The 23971-nt window shown below is 42.8% G+C and overlaps 1 protein-coding gene across 22 annotated transcripts in view; it reads left to right on the top strand.

Moving 5' to 3' along the window:
- KCNMA1 (potassium calcium-activated channel subfamily M alpha 1) overlaps positions 1 to 23971 on the top strand; it is a 727849-nt gene that overhangs the window by 597367 nt on the left and 106511 nt on the right. For 3 of the 22 annotated variants that reach the window (XM_053206927.1, XM_053206928.1, XM_053206926.1), the window contains exon 19: positions 10186 to 10359. The exons of 16 other annotated variants lie outside the window; for them this stretch is intronic. In XM_053206927.1, coding sequence (XP_053062902.1) covers positions 10186 to 10359 — 174 coding nt within the window. Of the gene's footprint in view, positions 1 to 3548; positions 3558 to 10185; positions 10360 to 12578; positions 14040 to 23971 lie in introns of those variants that run through there. 3 more of the 22 variants (XM_027062348.2, XM_027062365.2, XM_053206924.1) reach the window with 2 other exon arrangements.

Here is a 23971-nt window from a genome sequence, read left to right as displayed (position 1 = left end):
CTTGAACATACTCAGTACAATATATGAGAAGGAGGACTGCTAAGACCATATTTTTTTGCATAGTAATTTCCACTGGATGGGGGGGCCACCAAGTGTAAACATGGGGACTAGGGCTGAAAGGGAAACCGAGTCTGAGGACTGTGTCTCCCAAATGGGAGCTGCTGCAAGGTTTGATACCAAAGTCCAGAGTTTTCACTTGTGGTACCCTCCAGCTGGCTCAGGAAGAGAATTTGACCATGACCAATCAGCTTTGTTTGCCATTGCTCCAATAACCAACCTCAAACTCCATTGCTCCTTGGGGTAGACTAGATTGGTCTCCATAGCTTCTGGCATATCCTGTCTCACATCTCTTCCAAAGCAGCTTGCCAGTGTGACCTCTTGAGAAAGATATGGTAAGTCAGGAACGTTGGGTCGTGAGCTCTCCAGAAACCAGGACCTAAAGTGGATTTGCCTTGAGAAGGCCGTGCCTTTTGCAGTAATCATGTTGCATTGCCTAATAGAAATTGTTCATGGCCGTAAAGAAAACAATAATAATGATGCCTTCCTTCCTATGGTGATTTAATGTTTTCAGAGCTCCTTATTTATGATCATTATTTTCTTTGATCCTCACCATAACCCTGGGTAATTGTCAAGGGATGTTATTAATTCCATTTTACAAAAAGAGGAAACTAAGGCTCCAAGTTTAGTGGGAGGATGAGATTGCTAAGAGTCACACAGACCCAACAGACCGGGGCTCAGGCTCACACAAAAGCCTCTCGATGCTGTGCGCTCAGTGCCCTAATCACATCTGCAAGAGAGTAGGGCAAGACAATGACCTTGACTCTGATGAGTAGAAGCACAGTTATGAAAGATTGCCCCATAAAATACTTTTTTCACAAGCAGAAACCAGATAGAAGAGCACTATTCCTGGGATAGGCCAACCAAAGAGGGGGCTTTTTTTCACTACACTCCTAAAGGGGACACAGTAATGTAAACCAGTAAGATATAAATATCATTCTGCTGGAGCACGAAGACACTCGAGCTCTTAGGCAAATACCCAGGGGAGCACTCTTGGTCGAGAGCAGATTCTGTAGAAATCCTCTGAGGCTGGTTCCCAAGTTTGGGGCAGTTGAGGCCCACTGTTTTGCTTTTTCCATGGCCCTGTTCCCCCTAGCTCTGACACCTTACTAAGATGAGTATTTATTGATGTCTCAGACAAAGAGATCCAGACAAAAGTCTAGAGGTCTAAGAATTCTCTGATTCTGACAACTTAACAGGAAGAGCATCTAAGGCTATTTGTAGGTCCAGAACAAACCCACCTCACTTCCAGTCCCCTGGACTCCATGATACAAAAGGCCCTCCTTACCAGGCCATGCATCCCAGCATGGTTGGTCGTGAACACAAAAACACAGCTCAGCTGACCAGGCATCCCTCAGATTTTTTCCATCAGAGGAACATGTATCCCAAGGTGGAAGTAAAAGAGAACCACAAATACAAAATGGTTAACTCCATTGTAAGGAAACTTTTGTAGTAGAGGAGGTTGGGAAATGCAGGAGAGTGTCAAGGCCAATAATCCAGAACCAGATAATCTGTCAAAGAACCTGGTTCCACGGGGCATCACTAAAAGTTACTTATTGATTAGGCATCCACATATTTTTGAGTACTTTCTTTGTGCCAGGTGCACGCTTGGTGCCAGGGATGGAGGGGTGAACAAGATAACATCGCTGTTCTTCTGAAGCCTTCACAGTAGTACACGGAGACAAACAATGATCATAGAAACCATTAAATAGATTCAGGTAGAGTCAAATGCTATGAAGAGAGAGGGGACTGCCTGAGGGTATGGGGAACCTTGTAGGGACACTGCTTTAGCCAGAAAGCCTCCCTTGGGAGGTGACATTGAAGCTGAGACCCTGTCGAGGTTAGTAGAAGAGAAAGGGCAAAGGTCAAGAGGCAGGAATAAGTTTGAAGTGCTGAAGGAAGGCAGGAAGGAAGGAAGGACGGAAGGAAGGCAGACCAGTGGGGCTGGTGGGGCTGGGGAGAGAGCAGAATGAAATGAGTTCAGAGAGGAAGACAGAGGCCATGAGGAGAAACCTGGGTTTTAGTCCTGTAACAGATATAGCCTTTGGAAGATTTTGAGCAAGAACTCAATAGCATCAGTTTCTATATTAGATGACCTCCATGGTGACTGGACAGAGAGTAGACTCTAAGAAGGCGAGGGTAGAAGGCAGAATGATAGAGAGAAAGTGTCTCTGATCCCTGCTCTGATACTGGAATGTTCCTCGTAGGCACTGCAGTGGAACTCAGCAGAAAGTTTTTTAAGTCCCTAGAAATGAGGATTTGGCCTCTAGGTTATTTTTCCACCCTGGTTCCAGGCAAGCACCCAGCAGCTGACTTTTAACTTCATCCTGGAGGGAGAGCCACATAACTGTTTGAAATAATTTTATTCTCTTCATTCCCCTTAAAGCTGGTTCCAGCTAGTGAAGGGTGTGATCTCTCACCATGCATGGCATGGATTGCTTCAGAAATACTGCCTCTGAGCTGAGCCAGCATGACAGGGGTCTTGCCCCTGTCTCTCTGTACCCCCTTCCCTCTTGGGCTCATCTCATAGAGGCCCCTGGCTGTGAGGTTAATGTTTGATAACGATCAAAATTGTCCAAATATTGTTCTTCCTAATTAAAAGACCATAGCCGCCTGTGTTACAGAGGGCAGGATGCAGATGTGTATGTGTAAGGAGTGGTCAGAATAAAGTGAACTATTGAACATGGACCTCCCCATGCATACCAGGCAAGTCAGGAAATTGGAGAAGATAGGTTTTGGTTGCAAAGAAACTTTCAAGAGAAGGAGCTAAGGTTGTGAATAATGCATCGGGGATGGGGATGGGGGTGGGGTGGGGTGGTTCCTGTGCCTTTGAATGCACATTGCCTGGTGCCCCAAGTTGGAGAGGGCAGCTCACCCACACAGTCATTTGTCCAAACCTGTTAGGCCAGGTGATCATAATTCACCCTGGAACAAGGGCAGAGCTGATGACATGAGGGCAGAGCTGATCTCCATGAGGGCAGAGCTGATGACAGTCAGTGGTCTTTATCCACAGCTTCCTAACCCTCCCCTCCCAACCTAGCTCTTCCCCTCCCATCCCCACCCCCACCCTCCCCATTCACCTTGAACATTTCATGCCATACTATCTGGAGCAATCTCGAGTGTGGGCATTCCATCTGGAAATCCTGTGGTAGTATAGTTTAACTTTTGCATTTCTTTCTATTTCTTCATAGCATTCCATCAAGGAAGAGAGTCAAATTCAGCTGTCTGGCCAAGGAGCAAGCTCTCAGAAACTACTATTTACCCATTTTCTTCTTCTGTATAACAAACTTGGTCTAATGATTTACATTTTTTCCCCCAGCCTGTAAAAGTTTGCCAAAGGGTGGACTCCTAGGGGACAAGTCATGTCTGAATTGATGTGTTTGAAGGAATTTTCTTGAACTTCTAATCATTGACATATTTTTGATTTATTTTTTTCCCTCTTTGCTGCCTTGGAATACGGCCCCTACTCTATTTTAACTGCACACTGGTAGTGATATATTGTGAGTAAAACGGGTTCCCAGGAGCCCGGAGTCCAGTTCCCCCTGTCTTTCTCTCTAGAAGAGATACTTCTTTTATTTTCTGTACAGTTTCAGTTTCTTTTTTTCTTTTGGTATTTATGTTGCATGTAGCAGTGACATCATGCCCCAACTCCCTCATCCAACATGGTCTGCAGAGTAGCCTGGAGATGGAGACCCCTGAGAGCAGGGAACCGCCCTCCGTTCATCTTCCCATCCCCCCAGCCTCTTGCCAGCTTCTGGCACTGTCTTATTTTTCCATTTGAAAATAAGACCTTGACAACAGTGTTTCTCTTGAAGGCCTTGTCTCAGACCTTTAGGGGACGCTGAGTAGGCTGAGGTAATTACCACTATAGCTGTAGATGCCTCGTCAATTGGGGGTCATTGTCATGCTTGCCTTTGATAAATTTTATCTGGTCTCTGCTACTGAGCTTGAATTCCTATCCTGAAGGAAACACACATGCTACATATATATTCCTGTGTTGTGATATATATATGATCAGTATATGATATATGTACCATATATATGATATATGTACCAGTACTTTATATGTAAAAATGAACATTTTTATATATAAGCACAGAAATATTTTATAGAGAGAGTGATGTATTTATTATAATATATGTACCTCTCTATATGAGAAAGTGCTTGCTAAAGAATTAATTGGACATCAAACTTTGGGAGTGTAAGTATCTTAAACAGCCTTACTGGAGACAAGTATTTCCCCAGTGGTAATTATTTCCTACAGTCTATGAAGTTCCCTTGCTTTAAAGTTTCTCTTTCAGTCAGTACCCACTAGGACATACCCAGTTCTTCTATGGGTGTTAGGCATCTTGGAAGATCCATTGACTTGTTTAAGATGGAAAAGATGACTCAAGGAAAGATGACTCAAGGAGAATGTTCCATTTCATTAGTGAGCTATATAGAAGTCTGAACAAGTAAATGTTAAGTCTCTGAGCCTCTAACTTACTCACAGAATAGGACCCCTCTCACCCACAAGATGTGGCAATTTTAGGGCCAGGGTTTCTATGTGTGACTCAAAGCAATGCTGCGTTCAGTGGCACCAACAGTGAGCATCGTCGGATCTTTACACATGCTCATAAGACTCTACTGAAAACGGGACCCAGCCTGCAGACCAGTTGAATCCAATGGTCCTGGAATTTGGAGACGTCTCAGCACTCAGAACTCTCATTGCCTTTGCACCATGCAAATGGGTCATCTGATTCTGGCTAGTCTTCAGAGTTTGAGCGTACAGAATGCTCAATGTACAAACAAAACAAATGAATGACGTCTTCAGTTCATCACACAACACTGCCCAAGTTGACTGTGTGGCTCCCTTCATCCGTAGAACATCTGGAAGGGTGGCTCGAAGGCATGTGCCACTTTCATACCTGCAGAGGCACCTCCTGTACCTAGTGATCCTTCAGAATCAGACAGAAAACATGATGTCAATCAACAAAGAACTCTAGTGCCAAATTCCTCTGCCTTCCGTAACCACGGTGTGGTGTTGAGGGCAATATCAACTAATTCCATATACTTAGTGCTACTGACATTAACTAGCTTTTTCTTTCCCCTCTTTCTGATCTTGGAAAATCACCTGGAAGATCCTTCTTCTCCCTGCAGAAGCTAATAGGAGGAATTTTGCATAGTGAAGACATTATTCCTCATTTACAGGACTGGAAAGAATGCTCTCTGATTCCCAGTATCACATCAAACAAATGTCTCAAACGCTATGCCTCAGTGAACTTTTTGTTCCATGGATACTTTTATGTATCACTTTAGCTGCTGCTGAGCATACGAAGAGCAGCCTCAGGGTCAGGCTTCAAATTAATCCTTCCTTCATTGGATTGATTTTAACCCTGTGATTGCAGCCTAAAAAATATCTGTGAAGTGAAAGGCAGATTATCTCTTTTTTCCTTCCACATTAGTCTTCCTTTGAATCTGCTCCATTTGAACCTAAAATACTTTTTCTCCAGCAGCTGGAAAACTCTACCTGAACCTCTCAGTCCAGTGCTGCTTTTCCTGCCCCTTCCAACCCACCCTGGAAATTAAGATTCTGCAATTGGAAATTGGCTGACAATTTGGTCGCTGATGCGGGAGGCAGATGGTGCTGAGAACAGGCTGGAGTCCAACTCCTTCTTCATTCCAGGCTTGGCGCAGAAGGGCTAGCCAGCAGAGAACCTGAGTTTGACAGCTGATTGTCAGTTTGACACAAGGACAGAGCAGTAACCGAGCCACATCTACAGCAGCCACTTCTCTACAGGTTTCCTTTCTCATGATCACGACCTTTGAAAATATAGGAAAAGTGCTCCAAGAGTACGTCTGAGCCATCTTCCACTTTTAAACACTTTAGGAGTAAACAGATAACTTTGATGATGTCCGTTAGGGAAATACTTGTATTTTATCTCTACAAATAGCACTAGGAAGTCATAATGGAAATATTGGATGAATATCCACTTCATTGTGGTGAAGGAAAGCATATAAAAGCTTTTTCTCAAATTGTAAAACTGCTAAGACAGGGTTCTTTGGAGGAAGGTGAGACCCAGGGTCTAATTCTTGGCAACCGCATAACCTCTTTGAATCTGTGGCACTGGCCCAAGAACAAGAACCTTGTGATGTGGGCCAAAGAGAAAACTGAGTCCCCAGAGGCTGATATTTCTGCTTTCCCAGAGTTAAGGTGGCCTATGGGGCCAATTAATTGAACATAAAGTTCCAAAAGCCCTAAGATGGAATAACAAGTAGCTACAGTATTCACACCTACCAGAGACACGCTCTTGTCTGTTTCCTGTCTTAGGAAGCTGCAGCAGAGCTTTGAGGAGACCCAGCCAACTGGTGCTGAAGTGGTCCCACTCTGCTGGCCATGGCTACAAAGCCAGTGTGTTTGCAAGCTGCTACTCTAGACCAGTCTGGAACCATCTCCTAGAATTCACTCATCCCCCACTGCCCCCTAAACATCCACTGTAATTTGTAAGAACCACTGGATTGAAATGCACAGATTTCAATTGTTGGAGACACAGGGGGTCCCCTTTCCGCTCCCTTTCGTAGAAAGGCCAGCTGGTTCAGGTGATCTGTCGACTAGCTGCTCTTCCACACAGATCCACTAGATGTCCTCATAGATCCACTTTGTATTATTGAAATCCTGGGGAAAAGTCCCTTTTCTGAGGACTGAGATTTGGGAAGAGAGCATTGGGTGACTATGTAAAAAAGAAAACCAGCAAACGCCAAAGGTGAGAGGGCACTTTATGTGTCCAGGGAGTAGATTAAGAAACTCACTTCTGTTTTAAATAAATACCGAAACTTTTAATGTTGTTCTTTGAAACCTAACCTTGGTAGTTTTAAGTGGCATTCTGATATCTGAAATTAACCTTCTAACCTACATCAGCTCCAGAAAAGGAAACAATCATGGAGAAATGGAAATAAAACACCAGCGGTTCTGAGTATCCATGATTCACTAAAACAAACCTGGAGGATTAGGAAACCAGAGAAAGTTGAAAGGGTGGTATTTTCCAAATCAGGAGGTCCAAGACTTAATTTCGATATAATTTTATTTTACAACTTGAGAGTATAATTTTACACACAGAATGCCCACATCTTCTGAAACAGCTACCACTAAGCAGGGAAATCCTCAAACGTTTTTAGTTAAAGCATTTGTTCATGTTCATGACTCGTGTAAGGGCACAGCAGAAAGCTCTTCCTGGCTGGGATGCATACCCGTCAATCCTAATGAATCACTCCATCAGTAGGGAGGTCAGATGGGCCTTTCCTTTTAAGAAGGGGGACCCGGAAGTGTATATAGGTGAAGACATCTGAGGGGCGGGGGTGTCCATGAAAATGGACTATTCCAGAAGTAGAGCGAGAGCCACCCTCCTCCCAGTCGGTGGCACCTTGGTCTAGACATTGTAATTCACAAAGGTTTGTCAACACGTGGGGCTCAATCGTTTTTAACTGTTTCTGTCTTGTCTTTTAGCCTCTCATTGATCATTCTTGCTGGTTTTTTTGTGGTGGTGCTTGTGTGTCTTTTGAGATTTCTATTTTGTATTTGGTGTGAGTGTAAAAATGATGACTGGGGAGGAATGACGAGTAATAGCATGTTTGCTTTTTTTATGCATATGCTGCTTTGGAATGTGACTGCTTATAATTAACATTTAATCTTCTTATAGCAAATGGTTTTTTGCTGCTTCGATTACCAGTTTCAGCCTGTTCCTGCATGCTAACAATATGAAATTTTAGAACAATGCATGGTCTCCAGAACAGCCAGCAATAACAGTTGCAAACAGTTCCTGAGAGACACTGGGTTGAGGTTCTGTTTCCTCCCGAAGCCCTTATCAAATATGAGGCTGAAAATCACCCATTAGGATGGATGGGCTTACCTCTGACAGAATGATTTCAAAAGTTATCCCGCCTCATTCTCCCTCCCCTTGTCCTTAAAGACGGGTATATGGAGAAGAACTCTCTTTCCCTATAAATGTGTCAGATTCTATTATTGTGTATGACCGAAAATGGCAGTATGGAAATGAAAACCAGGGACTGCTGCTAATGAGAAGCATAGCGTTTCAGAGTTTGATGGGCTTCTCTTCTGCTACAGCATTTGATTAAATTTTTTTCAAAACAATTTATTTACAGTGAAACAAAAAATCATCTTTGTTTCCCTCCTCTGTGTAAATCACAAATCAATATTTCCAGTAAAAGAACTAAGCAAGAACAAGTGAGCGGTCTACAAGTTGTACAACAGATCTGGATGCATATAAAATAACTTTATTTTTATGTCTTCTGCTGAAGACTTTTTCCTCTTTCTTGACTTAAGCTACTACTGTCTGGGGTGTCTGGGCATTCACACCATGCCTTCTAAAGTCTTCCAATTCAAATGCTATAGTGGAACTTTTTTTTTCTTTTCTTTCTTCCTTTTTTTTTTTTTTTTTGTAAAAGCTCAGCTCAGGAATGATGTGCCACGCACTGAAGAGGGCTGGGGCTGCATGGTGATGATCTGAACGACCAGCTAGTGAGGATGCTAAAAGAACATGTCACTAAAAATGGGAGCCAAGTTTACAGGAATGAATCTCTCATTCATCTCCCCCAGTGCCTGTTCTTCACAATCATAACGTTACCCCTGCTTGACAAATATACTGTATGGCAAGTCATAAAGGTCTTAGAACAGGACTTGACCCATTTGAGAGATTTAAACCCCTCTTCCTGGTGACTGTAACATTCAAAGAGGGCAAAACCACAAGCCATATTTTAAAGTAAGAGTGCAACCATTCTCCACAAAGAAAAAGAAAGAGGGGGGGAGAATGACTTTTAAAATGGAAGGTGTAGGCGCGGGGAATAACACCTCTCCAGTTCAGCCTTGCTATTTGGCTATGATGCTTGGAATAAACACAAGTTATTCTCCAATCCTGTGAGAGAAGCAGGCTGGGTCATGCTAAGTGATAAGCAAACATGTTTGCCTGTTGTAGCATCAAAATGAGGCACAAAAAGGCTTCATGGACTGAAATATAAATTGGCTTGACGGATAAGGGTGAAGTGTTTTTGAGAACCACTACCGTGATGTCCAGCAAGTTTTGTAGGTCAACACTCAAGCTGGATCCCCAGGCTCCTACGATATCAGTTTAGAAGAGCTATCAATGTTACATGTAAATATAAGTAAGATATTTTACATGGGACCTAATCTCTTACTTCATGTTTTATAACCTCTGGTCTATTTTGGCCGATATTTCCTATATGAGAAAAAATTATGATTAACCAATAACCCGATGGCTTTCTGAGTTTTGGGGGGTAGGGGAGAGAAAAGCAGATGCGATTTTCAGATTCTCCCGGCTTTAAGCAGAAAATACACCCATGAGTAGCTAAATGCATTCCAATAGACCAACATCTCATATGCTTTTGGTGATTTCTTATTTGTGAACTGCCTTTAATGTCAAATACGCAGCGTTAGCCTTGAGTAGCTGCATTTCTTATATGGACAGATTTGGATATTTGTTCTGTCAAGAGTAAATTTAAATTCCTGTAGGCATCATGTAAACTCACTCTGGGGAAGTTCAGCAGAGGCATCCTCAGATTCTATATTAACATGTAATCGTTTCACATCTAATTTGATGAAAGCTTGTCCTAGGCTCTGCCTAATGCCCAGAAATGGAGGGAAATTAGAAAGCCTACATATTACATATTTTGCAACTCGCAAAAACCATTTATTGTACCAAATAAGCAATTAATTGATTGGCTGTGTGTATATTTTGACCTCCTGTATTAATTGCGCCAGGGGAAAAATGTCGGTTACATTTTTGCTGTCTTCTAACGTGTTGTTCTTCTCATCCGAGAGCCCGATTGTAATCAGCCATGCCCTTTTCCTGTAGTCACCCGCTTTACCTAGGGGAGAAAAATAATACACAACAGCCTTGGGGAACTATAAAGGCAATTTATATTTTCGCTGCTGTTTTTGATGTACAACCAAACTGTTACCAGCAGTCACTCTGCATTTTTTTCTGGGTCAAGACTGTTAATGTGAACTAAGACCTGTGTTAAATCCCTTTAGCTCCCTTCCAGCTGCCTTGCTGTGTGTGACCTTGCCATTAACTACCGCTCTTCCTCTCCTCCCATCCAACCACATGGTTATAGCCAAGATGTCCATCTACAAGAGAATGAGACGGGCATGTTGTTTTGATTGCGGACGTTCTGAGCGTGACTGCTCGTGCATGTCAGGCCGTGTGCGTGGTAACATGGACACCCTTGAGAGAACCTTCCCACTTTCTTCTGTCTCTGTTAATGATTGCTCCACCAGTTTCCGTGCCTGTAAGTTTAACCCCGACACACGGAGTTCCATGTCTGTGCTGTCTGTGGTATCATCCCCGTCTTGTGTCGTGCCCTGTGGTTCTGTGAGTCCGTCGAGCTGATGTTTTCTTCCCAGTGTGATCTTGTGTGGTGACTGATATGTTGTCCTCTCTGCCTGTGTCCCTGTGTACATGCTGGGGAAGGCTCCCTTCCCATTCTGTTAACTTGTTGTGCTTCTCGTACTGGTGTGCGGAACTGTGATATTCTAGTCTAGTGATATTCTCCCTCTCTCTGTCCTTTAAATAAATATAAATGGAAATTAATGTGACAGCAAATCAAATACCCTATGACTACAAAGATGTGTGGAAATGCCTATCTTCATATTTGGGTAAAGACTCTACACTGGATTGGGTTGCAGGGAGGAAGGAGAGGAAACACGTAGAGAGAAGAAACCAATTTGACCATTCAATTGCTTTTAGTGAGCTTAGATCATTTCCAAAACACAACAGGGCTAGGATGAATGTGGATTTCTTTTTTCTTCCTTCCTTCCTTCCTTCCTTCCTTCCTTCCTTCCTTCCTTCCTTCCTTCTTTCTTTTTTCTTTTACCTTGTCTTTTTAACCTGTGTCTCATTCTTCCAGTGCCAGATTGTGTCCTATGTTCTAGGAACAAGTATTCTAAATCTGTAAACCTATATTGACTGATGAAGTCTAGGGCTCTTCTCAGATGACTAGTTCAAAGGATCATCAGTTTCCCCCAAATAGAACCCTCTGTTGAACTAAGGTCTCCTGTAGCCATTGTGATTTCAAAAAACAAAACCTGTAAGCCATGAACCGCCATGATTTCCCAGAGTCCTTTGCACCAGGCTTTGAGGTCAGTCTTCTTTGTCACTTACAATTTCAGAGGTGTTAAAGAACTGGCCAAGGTCTTGCAGCTGGCAGCACTGAGATACACCAGATTTCTGAGATCTTCCTCTTCCTTGTTCTTCAGCGTGGTCTTTGCCGGTATTTCACTGACATGGTTCACGGGTGATGTTACTGGAAGCTCCAGTCTGTACACCGAGATGCGGAGATATGGGTCCTCATCTAAGGGCAGAAGAGGTTGTATTTCCTTGTGAGGACTTAGATGTCTTCAAGTGTGGCTCTAACTTTATTTTCACATTTTTGGTAGCATGAGAGGTAGAAGATAATTCTGTGTTCTGTACTTCATCCCTTCCTCTTGAAAGCACCCGACACATTTATTGGTAACCATGTTGCCACATGTTCTCTCTCTTTTTTAGTGCCCAGAGCTAAAAAAGTGAAATAAACTTTCACCAGCAGGAGTAAATTCATGTTGACAATAAGGGGTTGAGGGAAAGGGAAGGGCGCTTCCCTCTTGAGCATTTCGCGAAGAATTTGCTGATTCACCTGCGTGGGTGTTGAAGATGGTCCCAGCATGGAGTGCTTGTGGGACAGTGATCCATAGAGGCTCCCAGGGCTGAAGGAGCCCTGACTTCACTGTATGCCCTGGAGCGGTGTGCCATGTCAGGTGCTGGTGTTTGAACTTGCTATTCAGGACTGAGGCACAATCTGTGCATTGAACTGTTTTAGAAGGTATTTGGAAAAGTTGTATCTAGGACTGAGCTAATCATCCTTTCTCTTTCATGATTCACTGTTCTTCCAGACCAGTGCCAAGAAACAGGATTCATTTTTAAAAGTGATACCTAATGGAGGTCGTATCGAGAGGGATTTTGGACTGTGCCAACCACATTAGCCTAAAATCCTAGGAAGAAAGTTTCCTTTCATACAAATGCCACAGTGTGAACCTTTACCCCTTTATTCTCATTGTGAGAATTCTTGCTAGTTCTCATGACCCTGCAAGGTGAACTCGGTCACAACCACACAAGGAATTTGTTGGTCTACTATGTGTGGCAAGACACTGGGTTCAAAGACAGGAGCTAGTGGGGGAGGAGCAAAGGAGTGAGCTATGGTGGCACAGTTTGGCCACATCTTTGACTGATGAGAGCAAAAGTAACCACCAGCCACTGGGGTTACCCGTCTGCGTAAGGCACCACTTTTTCTGTGTTCAGATAACCACTAGGCTCTAAAACCTTGGCTAGAGAGTCAGTGGAGAAAAGGAAGGAGCCATTCGGGCTGTATGTGGTTGTATCTTGGCACTGGCCACCCATACCAATCACAGCAAAATGTGTGTCCCCTGTATGGGGCTCATGATACCCAGTGTGTGTAATTTCCATTTCATACAGGAGAAACCATAATTGGAGGGATTTCTCAGCTCTGCAACTTAATCCCAGCATTGATGGAGGCCAGGGGAAGAAAAACTTAGGGTGGGATTGTCCCATCCTCTCAGAAACATCCTGTGCGTGAGATTGTCGTCCTTCCCGCCCTCCCAAATGAGCCCCACCGTGGAAAACATGGAGCTCTGGGCTGTGTGTTGAAGCCATAACTGGTACTGACAGCTCGGGGGTGGGGTGTGGGGGTCGCCTCCTCTGATTCATCGGTCTTCCCGCCGTCCTCACACCATCAAACAAAAGAAGATTTCATCCACCCCGTGTGAGTCCTCGCACCTTTGACCATTAACAATAAGTTAGAAAAACCCATTCCAACCTGAGCCCCTTCATGCGCCCACATAAACCCTTCTTCTCCAATTAAAAAATGTCTATCTCTACGCAGAACTCCACTGGCAGAGCTCCAATAGCAATCCCTGGGCTTCCCTTGCTGGTGGTGGGGCTGGGTGGTGCCCGTTTGACAGAGCTGGTGGACTCAAAGAGCAGTGGCGAGAGTGGGCTTTTCATTAAATATGAGCAGATGTGAGATGTAGAGGGTTTGACAATTAGAAATGGCAGGAGAAGGGCCCTTGAATCAAAGTGAGGTCAGATGGGCGGATCAGATTACTTCTCTTACATTCTTTAGTTGTTCTGAAAATCATTTTGAATTAGTGTCAGCAGAGCCCTGATGGGTTTTGCCCTTTGTCTTTTATGCTAGGGCCGTATTGTTTCCCAAGACACTCATTAAAGGTCATTATATTATTATGGAGCTTTGCTTTGGTCGCAGTTTCCCAGTTGAGCCAATGCTCTTTGGAGACTGCCTAATTCATTTCTCTTTTGCCTTTAGTCTCCCTCCTTGCTGGTTTTTTTTTTTTTTTTTCCTCATAAGGGGAAAGATTTCCGTTTTCAAGGGACGTTAAATTGAAACACAAAGTCCCATTATGTGTTTTCTGAAGTGGGAAGAAAAGTAGCCAGTTCCCAGAGGAGTAGTAATATATTAAAATGTTCACACAGTTTTAAAAACCTGCCTTCTAACAGCAGGGCCTACTTGCTCGGGGCACCTCTCCTTGGAGGTGTGGCCCATCATCGAGGATCTGTTGTTGCAAAGTCACGTTCTGTTCCAACAGTTGTCTTCTTTTGAATTCGAGAGATGTAAGGTCAGACTGTGCAGACAGAAAGATCTTCAGAGAAGGAGGACTCTTTTACAAAAGGCGTGAAAAAAACAGTGTCAGAAAAGTAAAGCAAATAGTGACCAGCAAGAATTCATCCAAGACTATGTTTTCGACAAGACTGAATTGTTCCATATGGTAGGCTAGAATTGGTGCACAAAACCTCATTTTCTGATCATCCTGGTTTTGTTTCTATTCCGGCTGATCCTGGGCAGAAGAACCAGAAAAGGACACCAGAATGAAATGGGCTCAGAGTTTTTACAGAGTTTATATATATATACACATATATATACACACATATATATATGTGTATATATGTATATATATATAATATATATGTGTATATGTATATACATATATATATATATAATTATGTCTAGCAACATACACACATACACACACACATAAATATAGATGTAAGTTCTAATCAGGGCCATTTTCCCTCCCTACAGTTTATAAAGTAGTGCTTTTTCTCTGTTCAGAATTTATTCTTTTATTTCAGTCTGCCTCATGTGATTGCTAAGTCTAATAGAGAGGGACAATGGAAATTATGATGCAGTGTCAACATATAGGACCCTATTGATTCAAACCTCCTGAGATCTGTGTGACACAGTGCTGGCCACAAACTGTCAGCAGCCCTGGCACGAACAAATTCAACATGTGCTGGAAGAGAAACAGATCTTTAGACTTGCACTTGGAAATAGTTTTAGCTAAAGTACACATGCGATCACTCACACCCACTTTTCAATCTACTAATAGTTTAAACCTGCACAATTACGTACACCCTTTTGCAAACTACTGTAGCTAATTTTAAATGGCGTGTGACTTTTATTTCGGGTATAAATATAATACAAGGAGGCATTCAACTCCAATGGTTAAGCTGAGAGGACAAGTCCAATACCATTAGGTTGAAGGGATACATACCAAAATCAGTTTAGTGTAATCTTGAGTCTTGTCAGATAATAAACAAAAATCAGCTTATCCCGAGTAGCCTTTGGTTTGTACAGGCAGAGAATTAACATTGTCAATAGAACTAAAGTCACTCGAGTGAACTAATGGCATTTTGAAGTACATAAAATCAGATACGAGGGCAAGGGGTGGAAATAGCTCTAGGAAAATGTCTATAACAGGACACACCCTGCACGGACAGTCTCCAATGCCTGTTAAGGAGGGATTTGAGTTAATAAGCTGTATTTAAAAACCAACAGCCTATCATTATCTGATTCTTTTTGTGTGTAGTTTTGGGTGACTCCCTCAAGCTCCCATCAAATTGTATTTGTAAATGTCTCCTATGAATCTACGTTCACTTCTGGTCCCTGAAACCGAAAACTCTTCCCACCACGGCCATCAGTGATAGAAAGATAGAAACAGGAGAGTCGAAGGAAACTCAGCTAAACATAGTATTCCATGCATTCTTTAAGCCCATTCATTCTGCGTCTGTAATTTCTCCTATTTTTCTTGTGCATGCTGGTATGATCTGTCTCTCTGACTCTTCCTCCCTCTACCCCTCTCCTTCTCTATATCCATGACAGTAAATATGGAAGCAGCCTTTGGATTCCTCTCTAGTTCTTTGTTACCCCCAGTGCACACTCCCTGGTTTGGCCATTTGCACTTCATTGCAGTACATGAAAACAGGAAGGCAACTAGGGCCAGACAGCCATTTAATCCTTCCAAGAGACTGACGATGTACCTGGGAGGGCGTCTTCGGGCACTTTTGTTGGTAGCAGGCAAGGTTACAGAAGCCAATGCCTCTCACTCGATTTTGTGGTAGCCACCTTTAACAATGGGTTGATTGGAAATATGCCTTCCACGTGCTTCCACACTGGTCAGTTCGTTAAATCAGCTTTGCCAGGCAAGAAATCATGCATGGGCAAAATTTCCTTTGAAAAGAATCCTCTTCAAATGCCTATCTTTAAAGGGTTTCATTCATAATAAATAGATGCTTTCTTTAGTTTGATGTCAGGTGAAGTAGTTGACTTGTACTCGGGGACCTCGTGCTTCTCCCACAAAAGGTGTTGTTGAATTCTTTATGCTAAATATTCTACGAAGAACCACTTCATACAGATAAAGGAGAGAGGGAATATTCGGGCAAAAGGCAGCCAACTTTTCAAAAGAAATACTTTGAAACAGAGGGAACAAGAAGTAGAAAGGTCAGAATGAGGAAAGACGGAAGGGTCCCTTGTGTGTCTCTCTGTCACTTGGACACCTCCCTTCCCAGGAGTACAACACCTTAATAAGTGACTCAGCTCTTCAAGGACAAACTAGAAACGACGTTGGCATGCCACAAGTAAGCTGAGCAGAGGTCCTTTTGCAAGGTGACGTGGAAATTATGTTTGCAATTTTACTCAGGACAGTGGCCGCTTGTCACGTTACTCAGCCTGACAGCCCCTACCACCGGGCAGCGGATTCTCCATCTTCCCTCCATGGTGGAGGACAGATGTGGCCAGTTAGCTCTCCATCTCCCTCCCTCCTCCACTATCTCGGGCGACAGATGCCAGGGCCAGTCCGCCTTTCACTTGAGCTTTCTTGTCAAGGCTCTGCCTTGAGCCCAAATGCTGACCTTTACTGTATGAAATAAAGTACTGATGAACAAGCAGAGGTTTGAATTGGAGCAGGCTTGGAGCAAATGTCAGGTCCATCTCTGCCTCCCTCCTCCACCTGCACCAGGAGCCCAGATTAGACCCAGTCTGGAGTTTGCAGTGCCTTAGGCTTTATGGGTCTGGGGAGACATAACTTATTAACAAAGAGTTATTAAATTTTTATCAATTTTACAACACAATGTAAATGCCTCCTATGAATCTACATTGTATTCATTATCATTTAAAACGTTAATTAAGTCAAAGTTGCATTTAATTTCTCTCTAAATGGGCCTCTGGGAAGAGGCTTTTAGAAACATCTGTGGGAGCGTGCGGCTCGTGGAGACAGGGAATCCCCCAGCCGGTGTTCAGGATAGCCCCCAGAGTTGATTGCCATCGCGTGTCTGCAGTTAATTTGTTGTGATGCAATTGGGCATCGTCTCAAATTAGTATCAGACCAATAATGGTGTTAAGTCACTGAAGAGAGTCTTGTGGGGCGGCAGCACGGGGCCCCACACACCCTGCCTTCAAGTCCCATCCAGAAGGAAACAAGCCCTAGATGTGTGGCTCGCCTGGTCTCAGTCACGCCTGGGATTCCCCCTCCTCGGATGGTGCCCATCGCTTCACTTCATCTGAGCTGGACGTTTGTCATCTGGCCCAACAGATTCAAGACATTTGCCTGCATGCTCATAGGAAAGATCTTAGCGTTTGGGATCTTTGATTCAGGTTTAAGCCTAGAAGCAATGAGCATAGGGGGAACCATTTTCAGAGGGGAGTGGATGTGGAGATTATAAACAGATCAGGCTTATCGGTGAGGAGAGAAGGGTGAAGCTTGCTAAGGTGTGCTGAAAAATTCTTCTCCCTTTTTGAGAAGAGGTTGATGCTTTTGTCTTATCCAAGTAAAGGTCCACTCTCCAGGCAGATCTATTGTTATATTTGTCCTCCGTTGCACAGAACCCGGGGTTTCTTAAGGTGGCAGTGGTAGGAAATGGCTAAAGCTTCACTTAGATTCACGTTAAGACTAGGCTTTGTGTAAGGTCTGCTCTTAGTGTGCAAGGTGCTCTGCCAACACAGCCAGTGTGTGTGTGTGTGTGTGTGTGTACATATATATGTGTGTATATCTTGTTAAATCTAGCACATAGCATTTTCTGCATTGTAGACACTATGTCCTTTATATATATTAACTTAATCCTTTTCACGAGGTAGTAACTGTTACTGGTGGTTGAGGTGGCTGTAAACCGAGGCGGCTATAAACTGTGCCATTTACAGATGAGGCAACTAAGGCACAGAGAGGTTCAATAACTTGCCTCAGGTCTTGCCTGAGTCAGCAGGTGGGGCTGGGATTCGAAAGCAAGCTGAGTGGCTCCACAGGCTGTGGAGCAAGTTGAGTTACTCAGATACTTACATAGTTGAACAGCTGGTCACCCAGTTTGGCTGGAGTCTATGACCTGTTCCCTGGGGGAGGAGCCCTGAAGGGGTTTTGTTCTTAATCTGCAATACAATAGAAAGCATTCAGAGTGTTTGATCTGGGAAAGGACCACAGAGACTTTGTTTTAAGAAGTGTAGTGGTGGGGCAGCTGTGGAAGCAGGGGCCAGCCTGATGAGACAGTTGGGAGACTCCCCCTGAGGGTGGGGAAGACCAGCAGAGGGGAAGCTGTGGTCGCAGGAGACCTGGAGAGCTGCTCTGAGAAGCCCTAGGAAGGAAGGCCGGAGCTACAGCGTCCAGGACTCTGCAGCTGAAGCACATTATCCAAATGCAGATCCGAGAAATTAAAAATCTTTTTAAAGAACGTTTAATTAATGACTCTGAAGCAGTTGAGTTGCATTAGTTAAATTTCTTGAGTTTAATTCTCCCCAGATGACCCAGCATTCATGATTCTTATTTGGACTCAGTGGAGTTTTCTTCTGTCGGAGGGGAATTTACTAAAGCCTTGGTTGGAACTGGAGACCTACCAGGCTGCATCCACTATCCCCAGTCTTGGGGGATCTCCATCTCGTTTCCTTTTCTAACTTCATATTTCTTCTTCCTCCCTTGCCATGCTTTCCATTTCCATTAGGGCTCACGTCTTTTGAGTGTGTTGATGGGGACAGAGTCAGGTAGCTCTGAACTGCTGCCATGAACGGTATTGGCCCAGGCTGGGCAGAGAAACAGCATAAGTGAGCACCACCAGCAGGGACATGTGACCGTCCCCGAGGGTCTTGGCTTAAGCTCCAAGTGGTAGCTTCAGCCTGACCTCATGAAAATTATTTTTCAAATCCCTTGTATGGCAATGAGACTTTTCTCTCCGTGTCTTTCTCAGGGAGACAGCATGTCTCCTTACATCTATGGAGGAAAAACAATAATAAAGTACTTCACATCCCATTCGCTGAAAATTCACTGTAGTTTTCAACCACTTACCCCACTCCAGTGGAAATACAAAACACATTTCCTGTGAAGTGCTGCCACACAAAATCTAGGGAAGTCATGTGGCATTTCTAAGTACCATGGTACAATTTTCTTCTCTGTTCACGAGACCTTTTTTTCATCGTGGCTGTATATTGGCCATCCTTGGCTGTACGATTTGTACATGCCATTGACCCCAAAAGGTCATTAAAACAACACAGAAAAGCACTAGAGTCCTACGTTTCCTGACAGTGCTGGGGCATGCGTGCTGAGAATGCCAACTTTGGGGGTGGAATGAGGCAGAATGTACCCACTCAATTGGCTGTATGTTGTTTTCCTCTCTCAGAGGCGTTCTCCCAAACCAATATGTTGAATTACCTAGATAATCAGGGAATCCTTCATCCCCATATTTACTTACAAGGGTTCTGCTTCCCCAGCCAACCATTTTCTCAAGAGGAATCTAAATGTGCAGAAACAAGGCCAGCATTGTCAGAACCTCACATTGAAAATCTCAGCATTAAAGGGAGCTTTTTGTAAATGGCTAGATGGTGCCTGGTTTCGAGGGAGATTCTAGACATGCCCATAGATTCTTGTTCTGAGGAGACATTCTTCTGGAGTCCAGCTCAGACAAACTGGGTGAAGGGTCTGGAGACTCAGAGACCTTTCTTCTCTGACCATCTCACTTGGTCATCCTCAGAAGGAGCTATCCTCCCACAAACAAGGGAAATAGCAATCAAGAATCTCTTCTGGTAAACCTGAAGGCCCCCCATTCTATCCCCTTCAATATAACAGGGTGAATACTGCAAATACTCCCAGAGAATATTCCAAATATTCCTAGAAAAAACCCTATGCAAACTCAAAGTGGAAGCTTCTGAAGCAGATCAACATTAGGGATGGTCAGTTGCACTGAGAGACCAAGCAAAGTGAGAAAGACTGCTTCCTGGAGCTGGAGTCACTCAAGATGTACCAATAGTGTGTAAAGGGGCATCTGTAGGCCACAGAATGTGGGCCATCTTCTGGGAGTGGAGCTGACTGCTTGCAGTAAAGTGATCTCCACTTTGGCCAATGGCATCTTTCTGGGCTGGGGCCTATTGGATTGCACTCAGTCAAGAAAGGACATAGAGGCTGCCTTCCTTCCCTCCAAGGTCAGAAATGCAGTATGCTGGCATCATTGGCTGGGCTTCAGGTGTTGGCAAGAATACCTGAGTAGGAAATGGCCTGAAGGATTCCAGTTGAGTAAATATTTGATGAGTAAAAGAATGAATAAATGAAAGGATTCTCAACCATCAGTTAAAGGAATAGATGGTATGCCAGAAGCAGGATCACATGGATCCATGAAGTTCCCTAAAAATTTCTAAACAACTTTATAGCATATATATATATATATATATACATATATATATATCATCCCTTATCTTATTGAAACTGCCTTATATATATGATATATATGATATATATATCATATATATGTGATATATGTATCATATATATCATATATATGATATATGTATGATATATATCATATATATGATATATATATGATTATATATATATATATATCATATATATGATACAAGAAGATTATAAGGAGGAAATGTAGCAAGAAAATCAAGGACATAACTGATGACCCTTGAACATTATCAACTAGTAGGTACAATCCCATATTCTTTGTGGACTAAAAATTGGGAAAGAAGATCTAGAAACAATGAAATCAGATCCAGATTAAAACAGATCTAGACAGAATTGAGTCACAATAGGCAAAAATCCACCAATGAGCCAAATGAGAGAGATAACACCATACAAAGGGTATGTAGAGCATTTCTCCTCAAAAATTGAGGACTTGTGACATTTGCATTCAGTGAGACTGATCATTTTCCTGTGAGTCAGGGTGGCACAAAAATACTGATGCCTTGGGTAGGGCCAATATGAGGAGAGGGACCTGTTTGCGGAGAGCTGTGACCATTTGCACATGGCTGCACCAATCTGCCCCAATGTGGGGGAACATTTAAGTCCACTCATGTCTATTAGAATCATTGACTCTGACTTAAGGTAGGCAGATCGAATCCAACAGCACCCAAGTGGAAATTCTTCCCACCTCAAGGTATCCAAAGGCTGAGTGTGTCTCATGGCTATTTCCTATTAAGTGTCATTATTCTGTTTATTCTGCTTGAGACAAGGAGGGGGCAGAGAGCTTTCCAGATTGCTTGCAGAGCTCTCAGGTTGCACCAAGGATTCTCTTACCTTTGAGTGGCTTTGAATTGCTCTCTGCATTTTGTCAAGGTCTATCTGGCCATTTCTTCAGTGCAGATGAGTAAATTTCCACATATGGCCTGTAACATATCCAACTGAGAGAACACATCCAGCAGTGATGCTTCAAAGCCAAAGCCCTAAACAGGTGTTACTGAAAAAGAAAGTATGGTGACCTGCAGAGTAGAGAAACCCTGTGAAAATGACAGGATGAAACTTGCTAAGAATGCAGAGGGTAGAGGAAGGGGCTACGATCACGTGGCCTGGAAGTCTTGGGACATGGGTATGAAATGTGCAAGCGGCTAGTTGCTGGAAGAGCCATTCCTTCGCAGATATCCTCAATGAAGATAAAGATGGATGTCCGATAGTCAGACATCTCCTGTCTTTTCTCAGCTATCTTGCTGGGGATTCCCAAGCCATTCATCTCACTGTGCAATGAGCTAAGTGATTCTCCTTGGCAATTAAGGCCTGAAATTCTGGGGAAACTCAGAGCAGGGAAAGGGAGGGAAGCGGTGGGATTTGTGTGTTTTCTGCAGACTTTGGAAATCAGTACTGGAGCAGTCGTGTTTTGATATATTCACCAAATGGATGCTCAGTGCATGCCAATTGCTATAATAAGAGTAATAGCTTACGCATGTATGAATCTTTATTCTTCTCATTTCGTCTAAGGGAACCCAAGATAGACATCCTCCCTTACTACTGTGGGACTTTGGGCAAGTATTAGAACTTCTCTATCCCTTTGTTTCCCCATCTGTAAAATGGAGATAATAATAGGACCTGTCTCATAGAGCACCCGTGCCTGTGGCCTCATCATCCCTTATCTTATCGAAACTGCCTTATGACTTTTCCATTTCTACCACGGACACGGATAGTGTGTTACTGGAAGATGGAAGGGATGTTGGAGAGCAAACGAGGGGAACAGAGGGTGGGGAGGGATGACACTTCTTTCCTTTCAAATTCTATCAGAATTTCTTTTCTTGATGATGGTCTTGATCTCTACCCATCTTTGAGGTCTGGTCGTGTTGATACTTCCCATCATCACCTTTCCTAAATTGCTTTATAAGTAGTCGAGTTCTGCTTCTTGTTGATTTTCTCATTAGTGAGATTAGTGTGAGGATCTGGGCCAAATGGGGCCCAAATCCTTTAGCTAAGCCCTGCCTTCCTCCCAACCTCCGGAATGTTATCAGCATGGTAGTTTTGCTTGAGATCAAATCAGGGCAACATAGGAACTGTCATTTTTCATTTGCTGGAGCCCTTTGATCCCATTTGGGGTTTATTTGTTTCAACTGAAAAATACGATCGCTCTTGCATACATCTATCCCATAGAGTACTTTTTTTTATTTTTATTTTTTTTTTCTGTTAGAGATCAAATCAGAGTTGTAAGTTGTGTGGTCATTACTTATCACCACCAGATTTCACAGCCTACACCTTATTTCTGTTCTTACAAAATCACCAGCCTTCTCTGCTGTATAACGAGCACTTGCAGGGAAGCTAAAACAATATGCCTTCGTGGGTGCTTGGGTGTTAATTTATTTCACAGTTTCCTTTGCAGATATAATCAGAGTCACCTATCACATCCCTGTTTCTTCCTTTTATTGTGTTCCTTTGCTATCACGGTTGTGTGATCTTTTTCTGAAAAATGACAGGTAGTGTTTCTCTGCTCACTGTATCAGTGACTTATATTTTCCATGACTTCTCTATTGCCGTTTTAAAAATATAACATTTTATAGATGTAATCTTAGTTATTTATAACTCAGGTTTTGTTATATGAGAAAATTTCCTAAATGACACCTTGCTTTAGGTACATTTTTTTTAAAGAAAGGGAAAAAATATTCACAGCAAAAAGATTTTCCTCTAAATTGTAAATGAAGGAAAAGCTCTCAGTTAGTAAGATTATAATGCATTTTTCCTGATTTCTTAGCACGTTGAAATGCATGAAAATTATTTTTATGTAAGTGATCAAGTTGTGTTGTTTAATAACACATTGTTAGAGGAAAAAGAGGTATCCCTTTCGATTTATTTGGATATTTACTGGGTGACTTACAGTGCTTTACATATTAGAATTGGTTTGTCAACAATTAACATTCTAGGTTTTTATATAACCCATACTTCAGGTAATAGAGGATTATTAAACTGCAACCAGTGTGTTAGAAATCTGCCGGCTGGTAATAAAATTCTTATGTATAACAGCAGCTGAGAAATACTGCTGTATATTTATGCATAGATTGCAAGATAGATGATGGCCAGCAAACCACAGAGGGGCTTGAAATGCAAATTGACCAGCAGGTGGCGCTGCTTTTCTAGAAATGAAACCCTTACCTGGATGTATTCTAGGCACTCCCCCTCGCACCCCTGACACACTTTCTGCCTTTTCCAGATACTCCTTTATTTCTCCAAAATGAATTTCTAAAACTGAGTTTGTGTGTTTGTTTATTGAGGAGATATACCTCCACTAAGACACCACCTCTCAATTGCTAAGATTTCTTTAAATCCAACTTGCTTGATTTAAGGCTCATTTGGAATAAATCCTAGTTAAATAAATGTTATTATATTTTTCAAAGGTAACTACTCAATGCCAGATTCTTACCCCTAAGACTGGATTACCTCCACCATCTGATTATTGTTATGTGGCAAGTCCCCATTTTTATTTAATACTTATTTATACAAATTAATTCCCTAGACTTCATTCCACACCAGACCAAGGTGGGTCATTTTTACAAAGGTGGCTTAGTTACTGGATTAATGTACTATATAGAGATAATTTTATCATGATGCCCTTTCATCAAGAATTACTTAGAATCCAAGTTAACCAAAGAATGTTGCTTTCTCACTGGGACAAAACTAAATTTCTGACATATAGGATCAGAGGTTTTCGGGTTGTCTTTTTAAAACAAAGTTATCCACACAAAGGCTGATCCGCTTTTAATTTGGGCATCAATGAAGCAAAACAAACATATAAGGAAAGCTATTTTGGGGGGTTCCTTTGTCCACACATAG

Source organism: Acinonyx jubatus, chromosome D2, assembly GCF_027475565.1.
Source record: "Acinonyx jubatus isolate Ajub_Pintada_27869175 chromosome D2, VMU_Ajub_asm_v1.0, whole genome shotgun sequence".
NCBI lineage: Eukaryota > Metazoa > Chordata > Mammalia > Carnivora > Felidae > Acinonyx > Acinonyx jubatus.
Note: the sequence above shows the minus strand (reverse complement) of the source record. Positions and strands in the feature narration are given on the sequence as shown.